We start from the raw sequence: 12,886 nt of genomic DNA on the forward strand, positions 1-12,886 counted from the left end.
ATGCAAAGGCATGGTGGTGGTTGTTGTTGTTATTCTTCATTCTTGAAGAGAAACATGACATCAGGAGGTAATGTCATGACTTGCAGTGAATTGGATTTAAGTGAGGGATGGCTGTGCAAAGTCACGAACCTCTCGCCTCCAGAGCCATCTGGTCCAGTAGCAAGACATACATCAGGACAACTGGAGATGGCCCCAGATGTTTAAGGCAATTGGGGTTAAGTGACTTGCCCAGGGTCACACAGCTAGTAAATGTCTGAGGTCACATTTGAACTCAGGTCCTCCCAACTTTAGTGCTCTATCCACTGCACCACTTAGTTGCCCCTTGCAAAGGCATGGAGGTGGGAGAGGGAATTTCATGTATGGAAACCCCAAGCAGGCCAGTTTGTTTGGATTATCTATAAGAGAGTCCCTGGTAGCATCTATTATGCTACTTTCACGTTAAAAAGTCATTGTTGGCAAAGCTATAGCCTACACGCTTTTACAAACTATGTCCTTTTCCACTGACCTTTGGGTCACCATCTTGGTTTTTCTAAGGTGGTTGTTTCATGAGTCACCATCACCTAATTCATATTCAACATTTGTCATATTCATTCATATTCACCAAGAGAATATTGATATTAAAAGATGGGCTTTTGCAGCAGAGTACAGCTTGGCATCTTTAAGAGTGCTGCATTAATTTCTCAAGTTATATTCCAGAATGTCAGTAAAAATGAAGACTCTGCTCTTTCTGTCCCCTCAAGGTTGGCTGGGTCTTGGAGGTGCTAAAAGGAAAGAAGAACCGAAGGGGATAGATAAGAAAGTCTTCCTTTCCTGTTCGGAGGTCTCAAGCCTTTCTCAAAAGACCCTCTGTTCTCAGTCACTAAGGATACCGTTCTCAAAGAGACACAAAAATCAAGTTCTCCCTTTCTTTTGCTTCCTCCCAGTTCTTGTGACCTGCCTCCTCTTACCAGCAGAGTCACCTCTATTTGTCTGCAAGATTCCTGCAGTTCCAGAACTGCTTAGAGCAGGAGCTGGCTGCCTAGGAGCCTCCCATACATAGTTGATAATGATAAGGGGCTGGGCTATTATTACTGAGGAGAAATAAGGAACCAATGAACCAACATTTACTGATCTTTTACTATGGGCCAGGCACTGTGCTAAGCAGCAGGGGTACAAAAGCAGAAATGAATCAGTTCCTGTTCTCAAGGAGATTACATTTTAGTGAAGGTGACAAAATGTACACACCAGCATATTCGCAATACATGCAAAAGGAATCCAAGGCAGATTGAGGAGGAGCCTAGCAGCTGGGGGTGGGGTTGGGGACCAGACCAGGAAAGGCTTTATGAAGAAGGGGGCACTTGAGTGGAGTCTTGAAAGAAACCAGGGATTCCACAACATAGAATTTGGAGTCAGAAGGCATCAGTTTGAATCCTAGCTAAGTAGGTGACCTTGAACAAGTCCTTGCCCAGCTGTGAGCTTCAGTTTCCTTTTCAGTAAAATGAGGGGTTGAAGTAGATGATGTTTATCTCAGGTCCCTCTTTTCAATTTCTAAATTCTATGATTCTATGAATCACACGTGCCAGACAGGAAGGAACCTAGATAGTTCCTCTCACCCATCCCTGGCCTTCAGGCAGCACCTTGCCTGCCCCACCCTGACGCAGTTCTTTGACCTATACACTTCATTCATCTGTTGCAAAAGTTCTCTCTCTCTCTCTCTCTCTCTCTCTCTCTCTCTCTCTCTCTCTCTCTCTCTCTCTCTTCTCTCTTTTTCTATCTCTGTTTTTCTCTGTGTCTCTGTCTCTCTGTCCGTCTCTGTCTCTCTCCCCCCCACACACACACCAAAAGCAGCTTTCATAAAACTTTGATTGCTCTCTCAACTTTCTTCCTGAGCCTGCCCATTACTACTTGCCCCAGCCAGGTTCCCTCAGCCAGAAGGGAAGGCCCCAAGGCCCAGCAGGAAACAGCTGGACTCCAAGCTGGCCCCCAATCCCTTGCTGACGCCACTTGCTCTGGGTTTCTTCCTCCCTTGCATGGGGTACGCCTCTCTCCTGAAGTTGGGGGGGCCAGCGAGGACCTTGGGGCAAGCTGGAGGGGATTGCGGCGAGGAGCAGAGCCCCAGGACAGGGTACTGGGAATCAGGACTAGAGAGAAGTGCCAACTATTCGCCCCCAGAGAGAGAAGGGGAGGTGGAGAGGCGGGGCTTGGGCGGAGCCCTGCGGGGCGGAGGTGGGGCCGGCCAGGCCCAGAATCCCGAAGGGAGGGAGAGAGAAAGCGGGAGCAGGAGCGGGAGGGGGAGGAAGAGGAAGAGGAAGGAGGGGACTCGGACGCTCCGGCTTGGTGCGCCTCACTCCCTCCAGCCGGGCATGCGCCCCCAGAGCCCTTGGCCCCCCAGAGCCCGAGCCGCCCCCTGGATCCTCCCCGGATTCTGCAGCGCGCAGCATGGGAGCCCCCGGGCTCACGCCGTGGCGGCGGCTGCTGCTGCTGCTGCTAATGCTCGGTAAGAAAGAGGAGCCGCTGATCTCCCCATGCCCTTCCTGCCCTACGTCCTGCCCGCTGGGTTCATCCCCCTCCCACCTGAACCTTGCCCCTTCCCCTTTCCCTGCGCCAGTTTTGGGCGGGCAGCCTTGGCCGGGACTAGGGCATCCTCAGTCTCTGCCGGGGCGGGCGGGGATAGGACGTTGTTTCAGCCTCGGCTGCTTCGGGCCTCTGGCCCCGCGCTGACCGCCCCCGGGGCTCCTCCAGAGCCAGGCTTGGGCGCACGGAGGACTGTGCTCAGCTGGCTTATGTGGCCTCCAGCTGAGCCGATTAGGAAGAGGGGGTAGTGGGAAGGAAAGGGGTTTCCCAGCTCCAGGCTCCTCCTCTCCAGCTGTTTGGATGAGGACTGCGTGAGGAGCTACCGAAGGGGCTACCCCAGCGAACTATAACGCCACGGCCAAACTATGGGATGCCATGCCCGACCTCTCTCCCCGCTAACCCTAGTGCGTTTCTCTGTACCGGCATAGCCAGACTCTAGGAGCACTGCAGCTTTCGGTGCCTGGCCTAGGCGTGGGTAGTGCCCGCCCTACAAATTACCCCAGACTCGGCAGGAGGCCAAGGAGCTGGCTCTGCCCACAATCTTTGAAGCCTCCCCTAATTGCCCCCTTGTCTCCTCAGGGACCGTGACCCCTCTCGCCCCTTTTTCCAACTCTGGGTTCACTCTCTTATCCCTTTACTATGCCAACCTACCAGACCCCTCGCCCCTTGGTGCTCCTGTCCCCCTCCTCTCTCCCAAGGCTTCTACTCCCTCTGATCTTTCCTCAGGCTCTTAACCCTTCTCTAGCCAGCTCTCTCACCTCTCTTCCCCTCTCCCCGCTGTCCACACTATCAGGTTTCTAATGGTTGCAGTTAAGTGGCTAGGCTATAGGCAGTTGTGGACACTTTCTTAATAACACAAAGCCTTGCTCTGATCCACCCCATCCTCCAACTTTACCAAATCTGGGGCTCAGAATATGTTGGCAGGGAAGGATGTGGGCAAATCAGTCTCTGATAACATCAGCCTGGTCTCTTTGGAGACTTTAATCTTAAGATCTCTAAGCACCATTTACCTCTGGCATTGTAATAAGTAGGGGAGCTACCGAGTACAGGCAGGAAATTTGGGCCTTGTGTCTTCCCATGCCCAAGAACGGTTGAAAGGCTGTCGTGGGAACATATACAGTAAGATGTGATACCAGTCAATAGCCAGTTAAGGTTTGTTTGACCTGAACAAGCGGGCTTCCTGGAGGAGGCAGAGTGGGGGGGAAGACAATAGAAAGATTGAATTGTATTCTAACCTTAGGAAAATCGATACCCCATCTCATTTTCCAGGATTTATTTCAGTATTTGAGTCTGAATTGGTAGGGTGTCAGTAATAATTGTCCTCATCACCTATTTTTAGGCCAGAGATCTGCAGATGCTTCATGATGTCCCCAAACTCCTCTGCCTTCCCCTCAGCTCAGCTGAGTGGACTCCTGGGTCTTGTTGGTTGGGGGAGGATCTTTTTTCTCCTCTCCAGTCCCCTGGGTTGGGCAGTTGGGGAAGTAGGGACCCACAGGAACTGGTTGCTTAGTATATAGCCTGCTTTCCCCAATTGACAGGATGATGTTCAGGCAGAAATCCTAAGGGTTTTTTCAGGGCGTTGCGGGGAGAGGAGGAGTGTAGGATGAGGGACAGGAACTAGGCTCGGGTGAACCCTGTACTAGTTAATTCCAAAGATGAAGGGTGCTTTCCCATGGGGATCTTAGAGCATCAACTTTGGGGTATAGGAGTGTGAGGGGGAGAAGAGCCCCTTTTAATAAACAGAAGGCCAGGCCTGGTGCGGTTGGGTAACTTGGTAGTGCTTCACTCTCTTTATTGTCTCCCTGGTTATGAAACCAGCTAGAGGCTGGGCCCTTCTGACTCACAGACTCATAAAATTCTAGAACATGAAGGGACTTTAGAAATAATCTTATCTAAACTTTATATTTTCCAGATGAGGAAATTGAGTCCTGGAGTGCCCACGCTTATAGAACCTTTAGTGTTGAATTGGATGGAATGGAAACCGTGGTTTTTATAAAGTGGAAAGAGAATGAAGCCTTATTAGTCTTGGGCAAATTGCTTAAATTCTCTAAGCCTTAGTTCCTTCACCATGATAATACTTACATGAATCTCTCCCACAGGGGAGTTGTAAGTATACAATGAGAAAGTGCATATAGACTGCTTTAACTGTAAAGGGTGAGGTGTTATTACTCCATAAACTATCAATCAATCAATCAACAATCATCTAATAAGCATGTACTATGTGCCAGGCACAGAGCTAAGTTCTAGGGGCTAATGGGCATTGTTCTCTTGAGTTCCTCATTGAATCCTCCCCTATTTTTCAGAAACTTGGGTGATCAACTCTGGAAGAAGAAGCTGTGAATGTTAGAAATGGTTAGAGGAAGCTGAGAACCAAGGATTCTCAAGTCTCCTCCTCAGTCCCTGGTCCCCTTAGAATGTGGTGAAGAGGCTTCAGAATTCCAGGCTAAAGGGGACTGGAGCACTAGACAATTGGGGAGGGCAGGAGCCCGGTTTTTCTGGTCAGTTTTTCTGGTCAGGCCCTGACGGTTCACCCTGAGGTTTCACCAGCTTCTGTGTTTTCCTCCAACTCTAATCCCTAAGGATGCTGCCTTGGGCACCTTGGAAGGTAAAGACAACTAGAGAAATATTGGAAAGCAGGCTGCCCTGGAACAGAAGGCACGGTGGAAGAAATAAGGAGGAGGAACTGACCCAAATCAGAGCTTAAGGAGTGTCTTGGGGGGTTGGGCAATCTGTGGGGATCCCTCCTTATCCCCTTCTCCCATGGGGGGAGGGGCTCAGCCAATGAGAACTTTAGAGAAGAGGAAAGCAGAGTTGACATGAAGCTTGATGTGAAATGAATATGTAAATTAGATGCAAATCACCATGCAAGTCAGGCTCTATTGTTTAGGCCCTTGGGAGAGAGAAGGGGCCAACAGCAGTAAGATAAGTTGTCCGGGAAGAGATGTCAAGATTCTTTGGAAGGGGAGGATGGTATGATGGCTCTCCTGGGGGCAGGCTTTGGCATCGATGGCCTCAGCTGCAGGGGTATCTGTCTATCGAGGTGGAGAAATCAGTGAGCTCACCGTCCCCAGCTGGACAGGGTAGTAGTGGGGGACAGCACATTGTCCCGGGAGGAGAAATGACTCCATCTGCGTCCAGGCCCTGCCCCGCTCGGGGCTACTGGCTCCATTGTTCCATGGCCCCAGGTGGCACAGCCCCTACTGATATGAGAAGCTGAGACAATGGGCCCTTCTGAACCAGACCTTCCATCCTTTCTCATCCTTTAAAGGCAGAGGGGCAAGCTGGTGTCAGCGGAATCTATGATAGGGAATGCCCATTCCCACCCTGGGAATCCCACAATCAGGGAAACCTTCCCCCTCCTCATAATGCCATCTCTGAAGGGGGCATGAACAGAACACAGGGATCTAGGGAGAGTGAATCAGGGAATGAGTCGCTTCTGTCCTACCGCTTTCACTTATGATTAAGACCCAGATGCCCCTTCTCCTGACACCCCCTAAGACCCCTGGGCTTCTCTTCCCCTGCTGGTGAATAGCCTTTCAGATCAGGGACCCTATCATCCTGACATCCCCAATGTTCACTGCAGGTGTGTGTGGTGCCCGGGAAGTGGTGGTGCCTAAGGGACCTCTGTACCGAGTGGCAGGCACTGCCATCTCCATCTCCTGCAACGTCAGCAACTACGAGGGCCCCTCGAAGCAAGACTTTGAGTGGTTTCTATACCGACCTGAGGCACCTGAGTCAGCATTGGGCATAATCAGCACACGGGACAGCCGCTTCCCCTATGCTGTATTTGGGGCCCGGGTAGCATCAGGCGATATTCAGGTTCAGCGGCTCCAGGGTGATGCTGTGATGCTCCAGATATCACGCCTGCAGACCCAGGATGCTGGTGTCTATGAGTGCTACACACCATCTACCGATGCCCGATACCTGGGCAGCTACAGTGGAAAGGTGGAACTGAGAGGTACCAGGGTGGCTGGGGCATGTGAGGGTGGGACATTCTCTCTATAAAAGAATCACTGGGGGGGGGGGGGGAGAGGGGCGGCTAGGTGGCGTAGTGGATAAAGCACTGGCCCTGGATTCAGGAGGACCTGAGTTCAAATTCGACCTCAGACACTTGACACTTACTAGCTGTGTGATCCTGGGCAAGTCACTTAACCCTCGTTGCCCCACCAAAAACAAAAAAAGAATCACTGATGTGGAAAGGACCTTAAAAATCAAGTTTAGCCATTTAGGATTGAGGAAACAAGCTCCAGTAGAGCTAAGCCCTCTGTCTCCCAGGCCAATGTTCCTTCCACAGCACCACACTGCCTTCCTAAATAAGTCATTCTGATTGTCTCTTCCCGTTTTTGGCTGCTTGGGGAAGCCCCAGGGAAACCCAGAATGGCCTGGTGGGAGGACTGCTGGAATTTCTCTGTAACTTGGAGAGCTCTGCCTAGATTGGTTGGAGAAGAGGGAACTTTGTCTATCCTCCTAAGGTTTTCCTTATCTGTTTGGGGAAATAAAACATACATACATATATATGTACTTATACATACAATACATACATTATATATACGTGTGTGTGTGTGTGTGTGTGTGTGAGTATAAGCAACCTAAGGCCTCAGCTTCCTGATGTGCACAACCACAATACTCACTGTAGCTATTCTCTCTTAGTCCTTCCAGATGTCCTGCAGGTGTCTGCTGCCCCTCCAGGGCCCCGGGGCCGCCAGGGCCCATCTTCACCGCCACGCCTGGTGGTACCCGAGGGACAAGAAGTGGCCCTTGGCTGTGTGGCTCGGACGAGCACACAGGAGCACACACACCTGGCAGTGTCTTTTGGGCGGGCGGTGCCTGAGGCGCCTGTGGGGAGGGCAACACTACAGGAAGTGGCAGGGCTTCGATCTGACCTGGCAGTGGAGGCTGGGGCACCCTACGCCGAACGACTAACGGCAGGCGAGTTGCGGCTAAGCAAAGAGGGTGCTGAACGGTACCGACTAGTACTGGGGGGGGCCCAGCCAGAGGATGCTGGCACCTACCACTGCACTGCTGCTGAATGGATCCAAGACCCTGATGGTAGCTGGGCCCAGATTGGCGAAAAGCGGGCAGTGCTGGCCCACGTGGATGTGCAGACCCTTGGTGAGTGTTCCTAGCTACCAGGGTAGGCATCTGGCTTGGTATTAAAGTAGCCATAACAGGAATGGGGGCAGGGATAGGTACCCACTATGTTTCAGGTGCTTTGATGAGCATTTCCTGGGGGGAGGGCAGGGTGGGTTGGCATTGATGCCCATGTCGCCTGTTTCTGGTCCTCCCCCTACTTAGGTAGTTGGAATTGGGAGTGATCAGGCCTAAAGCACATGACTTAAGGATGAAGGCAGGGTTATCTGATGTAGTCTGTTCTATTTCCCTTTTCCTCATCACCACAAAAAGGCCCCAAGAGGGAGGACAGGGGCAAAATCTGTCATAAGGAGATTGTTTTGGATGATTGTGATGTTGAAGAATGCTATGCCCTGACCACTCAGTAATTGCTTCTTTCTTCTTTGACCCCCACCCCCACCCCTGTATGTTTCAGCCAGCCAGTTGGCCGTAGTTGTGGGCCCTGGGGAGCTTCGGGTCGGCCCTGGAGAGCCCCTAGAGCTGCTGTGTAATGTATCAGGGGCACTACCCCCACCAGGGCCCCATGCTGCCTACTCTGTGGGCTGGGAGATGGCACCTGCAGGGGCCCCTGGGCCCGGGCACCTGGTGGCCCAATTGGACACAGAGGGGATAGGCAGCCTGGGCCCAGGCTACGAGGACCGACATATCTCCATGGAAAAGGTGGCACCTATTACCTACCGTCTGCGGCTGGAGGCAGCAAGGCCTGGCGATGCAGGCACATACCGTTGCCTGGCACGGGCCTATGTTCGGGGACCTGGGGCTCGGCTTCGGGAAGCTGCCAGCGTTCGTTCTCGGCCCCTCCCTGTGCACGTGAGGGAAGAAGGTGAGAGGATTTGGAGGGCCCGAGGGGGTAAAATCTATATCAGCCTGAGGAAGGCTCCTTAAGTGGGGAAGTCATCTGGAGGATGCCCTGAGACAGGTAGTGGATCACCCTCCCAGAGATTTCCAGGGAAAACTTTCCTTCTTCCTCTGTCCACCTTTGTCTCTACCTCCCATTCTTCTGTCAAAGTTATTCCCTCATTGTCCAAATTTCTGGTTTATGTAGAATAATGAATAAAGCAGGGATGTTACTACCCCATAATTTCTTGCTCCTCTGCCAAATCCTTGAGGCATTTCCTGGGTCAACAACCCCTAACCTCATGCCCCTGTGCCTCACAGGTGTGGTGCTGGAAGCTGTGGCATGGCTGGCTGGTGGCACAGTGTACCGGGGAGAGACAGCCTCCCTGTTCTGCAACATCTCTGTGACAGGGGGACCCCCAGGACTACGGCTGGCCACCAGCTGGTGGGTGGAGCGGTTAGGGGAGCCGGGCCTGGTTCCACCCCCTCCCCAGCTGGTTGGTGGCATGGGCCGGGATGGTGTGGCAGAGTTGGGGGTCCGGCCAGGTGGAGGTGCTGTCAGTGTGGAGCAGGTTGGGCCCCGAAGCCACCGACTGAGACTACATGAGTTGGGGCCACAGGATGAGGGAGTATACCACTGTGCCCCCAGTGCCTGGGTGCAGCATGCTGACTACAGCTGGTACCAAGCAGGCAGTGCTCGCTCTGAGCCCATCACCGTCTACCCCTACACCCTTCGTGAGTAATAACCCTTATACTATGACCCCCACAATTCATCTCCCCATCCTCTGACTCCTGCCTTTATCTTATAAGGCTATTATGGAAAATGGCAATTTATTTATTTATTTGTTTGTTTATTTATTTTTGTGGGGCAATGAGGGTTAGGTGACTTGCCCAGGGTCACACGGCTAGTAACTGTCAAGTATCTGACACCAAATTTGAACTCAGGTTCCTCTGAATCCAGGGCTGGTACTTTATCTACTGCGCCACTTAGTGGCTATTATGAGGAAAACACTTTGTTGAATTTTTAGAGATTTATAGAAGTGAGTTATTTTTGACCTTCTTAAATCACTTCCTCCTCCCCCCATGAAATGTGGCAGCAAAGGCTGGTATAGGTAGAAGTCTTATGGGAAATTGGAGGAATAGATTTGGGGAAGACCAAAGCTACAAAAAGTGTGTTGGGGGGTATAGGCGGTGAAGGGCAGGAATGTCACTAACAGATCCTCTTTCTTTTCTCTCTTTTCAGCCCTGGACACTCTGTTTGTGCCCCTGCTAGTGGGTACAGGGGCTGCCCTGGTCACGGGCATCACCATCCTTAGCACTGTCACTTGTTGCTTCATGAAAAGACTGAGAAAGCGGTGAACCCTAACCCCGCCATGGTGAGAGCCTGGGACCCCCAAAGTCCTCCATCCTTGGTTTAACCCAGAGAAGAAATAATTGCTACTCCTTACTCAACTGCCCCTTTCCCATTGGAAGAGAGGCCATGACACTATATGCCTTAGTTCTACCCTGTGTCCTTGCCCCAGGATCTCACATGTGCATTCAAGGGTGTTTTCATTGGGGATATCAGGCTGTGTACCATAATGAGGTTAGGGGGCAGAAGAAGCCCAAGCTCACCTTTTATAGCCTCCCTCAACTCTTTCTCTCGTTTCTGCAGGTACGAGCTGTCTTCCAGCCCTACTCCCAGCCCAACATCAGTTGCCTAAATTTCCTCTATTGTTTACCCCTAATCTGGTCCTTCTGTCTCTTGCCCTTTTTATTTATTTTATTCAAGGGGACCAAGATTTCCCCCTCTGCTCTGCCAGGCTGGGAGGTTTTCCAAAGCCGCAGGCACGGCCCCAGTGCCCTCCTCCCCAGTACCCCCCAAATCCTGGCTCTCTTTTCTGACCTTTTCCCCTTTCTGTGGGCATGCCCTTAGCCCTTACCCCAAAACTGGTTTTTCTAAAATGTGAATAAAGGTTTTTTTTTTTTAATAAAATCAGGTACTAGGCATATCCTTCCTCTTTCTGTTCCTAAGGAGCTAGAAGGTGTTAATGTGTATGTAGAGGGGGCCTGTGTAGGAGAGATAGTAAGGACTGACAAGTCTATAAATGAATGGATCAATATCTGGAGGGAAGTGTCCAGTAGAGTTCTCTATTGCTCTGTTTGGCCCTGTTCTGTTCAATATTCTTATCAGTGACTTGTATCCAGGTATAATTTTGTCATGACACAAAGCTGGAAGGAAGCAAATGTCTGGGTTGGCCAGAATCAAATACCACAAAATCTCTACAGACTGAAATGTGTTGACAGGAACAAGATGAATTTTAATAAGGACAAATATTACATCCTACCCTTGGGTTCAAAAAAGTCAACTGGACAAGAATAGGAAGGGGGAGATGTTCATGTAGGAAAGATCTGGAAATTCCAGGGGACTCTACATTCACTATAGAGTCAGCATTGTGATGATTTAGCTAAAAAAATGAGGCTGCCTTGAGAGACAGTGTCCAGAAGAGGAAAGTGATGGTCCCATTGGACTCTGCCCAGGTCAGATGGTTTTGGAGTACTGTGGGTAACTTAATGTGCCACATTTTATGACAGGCATAAATCAAAGATTTGATTTGACGGAATCAAGAATGCCCTAAGGAGGATGGAAGATGATGAGGACCTAACGTCATAGCATAAAGGATGGGTTGAAGAAACTGGAATTATTTATCCAGGAGAAAAGAAGGCTTGGAAGGGACAGGTCAAGTATCTGAAGGGTTGTCATTTGAAGGAATGTTTAAGTTGCTGCAGTAAGCCAGGCAGTGTGGTGGAAAGAGTATTTGGAATTGGAGTAGAGACCTGGACTCAGCTCCCACATCATACATATTACCTGTGTGATCACTGAAAAGTCCATTGACTTCTCTAAACCTCCACTTCTTTATAAATGAGGATAATAATTTCTCTCACTATTAAACCTAAGGCTGTCACAAGGAGCAAGTGAGCATTTTGTAAGCCATAAAGTGTAGATTAAAATATGAGTTACTGTTAGAATTAGACCCAGAAGGCCAAACTGCAATCCATGGGTGGAAGTTATGGGAAGACAGATATCTGTTCAATGTAAGGAAAATCTTTCTAGTAGCTGCATTTATTCAAAACAGCATGAGTTAGCCCTGATATTCTAGAACAAGAGGGCAAAATAGAAATGGAAAGAATCCATCAATTACTTCCTGAAATGGAAACTCCCAGGACTATTATAGCCAAATTCCAGAGCTCCCAGGTCAAAAAGAAAATATTGCAAGTAGCCAGAAAGAAACAATTCAAATACCATAGAGCCACAGTCAGGATAACACAAGATTTAGCAGCTTCCACATTAAAGGATCAGAGGGCTTGGAATATGATATTCTGGAGGGCAAGGAGCTAGGGTTACAACCAAGAATCACCTACCCAGCAAAACTAAGTATAATCTGTAAGGGGGGTGGGAATAAGATATTCAATGAAATAGAGGAATATCAAGCATTCCTGATGAAAAGACCAGAGCTGAATAGAAAATTAGATTTTCAAATACAAGAATCTAGAGAATTGTAAACAGGAAAGAGAAATTATAAGGTATTCATTAAGGTTAAACTGTTTACATTTCTACATGGGAAGATGACACATAACTCATAAGAACTTTGTCATTATTAGGGCAGTTAGAAGGAATATGCATGGACAGAGGGAACATGTGTGAGTTGAATGTGATGGGATGATATCTAAAAAATATAAATAACGGGTGAGAAAGAGGACTGCACTGGGAGAACGGGAAAGGGAGAGGTAGAATAGGGTAAGTTATCTCACCTGAAAGAGCTTTCACAGTGGAGGGGAGGATGTGGGAAGGGGGAGGAGGAATGTTTGAACTTTACTTTCATTGGAATTGGCTCAAAGGAGGAATAACATACTCGATTGGGTGTAGAAATCTATATTACATTACAGGAATGTAGGAGGGGAAGAAGATGAGAAGGGGGTGCTGATAGAAGGGAGGGCAGATTGGAGGAGGTGGCAGTCAGAAGCAAAACATTTTTGAGGATGGACAGGATGAAAGAAAAGAGATAGTAAGATAAATGGGCAAAATAGGATGGAGGGAAATACACAGTAACCATAATTGTGAAAAAACTTTTACAGCAAGTTTCTCTGATAAAGGGCTAATTTTTCAAATACATAGAGAACTGAGTCACATTGGTAAAAATAAGTCATTTCCCAACTGATAAATGGTCAAAGGATATAATAGGAAGTTTTAAGAAGTAATCAAAGCTATCTATAGTTATTTTTAAAAAATGTTCTAGGGGGCAGCTAGGTGGCGCAGTAAATAAGGCACCGGCCCTGGATTCAGGAGGACCTGAGTTCAAATCCGGCCTCAGACACTTGACACTTA

The 12,886-nt window shown here is 49.4% G+C and overlaps 1 protein-coding gene across 3 annotated transcripts in view; it reads left to right on the forward strand.

Annotated features, from left to right (window-relative positions):
• IGSF8 (immunoglobulin superfamily member 8) overlaps nt 1-10,509 on the forward strand; it is a 32,445-nt gene extending 21,936 nt beyond the window's left edge. The window contains exons 3-9 of one of the 3 annotated variants that reach the window (XM_044000730.1): nt 741-820; nt 6,137-6,511; nt 7,204-7,665; nt 8,099-8,506; nt 8,842-9,255; nt 9,764-9,896; nt 10,175-10,509. In XM_044000730.1, the coding sequence (XP_043856665.1) occupies nt 6,400-6,511; nt 7,204-7,665; nt 8,099-8,506; nt 8,842-9,255; nt 9,764-9,879 (1,512 nt within the window). In that variant the 5' untranslated portion in view covers nt 741-820; nt 6,137-6,399 and the 3' untranslated portion in view covers nt 9,880-9,896; nt 10,175-10,509. Of the gene's footprint in view, nt 1-740; nt 821-2,192; nt 2,477-6,136; nt 6,512-7,203; nt 7,666-8,098; nt 8,507-8,841; nt 9,256-9,763; nt 9,897-10,174 lie in introns of those variants that run through there. The other 2 variants (XM_044000729.1, XM_044000731.1) reach the window with 2 other exon arrangements.
• The last annotated feature ends 2,377 nt before the right edge of the window (nt 10,510-12,886 follow it).

This window comes from Dromiciops gliroides, chromosome 4 (assembly GCF_019393635.1).
Source record: "Dromiciops gliroides isolate mDroGli1 chromosome 4, mDroGli1.pri, whole genome shotgun sequence".
Taxonomy (NCBI): domain Eukaryota; kingdom Metazoa; phylum Chordata; class Mammalia; order Microbiotheria; family Microbiotheriidae; genus Dromiciops; species Dromiciops gliroides.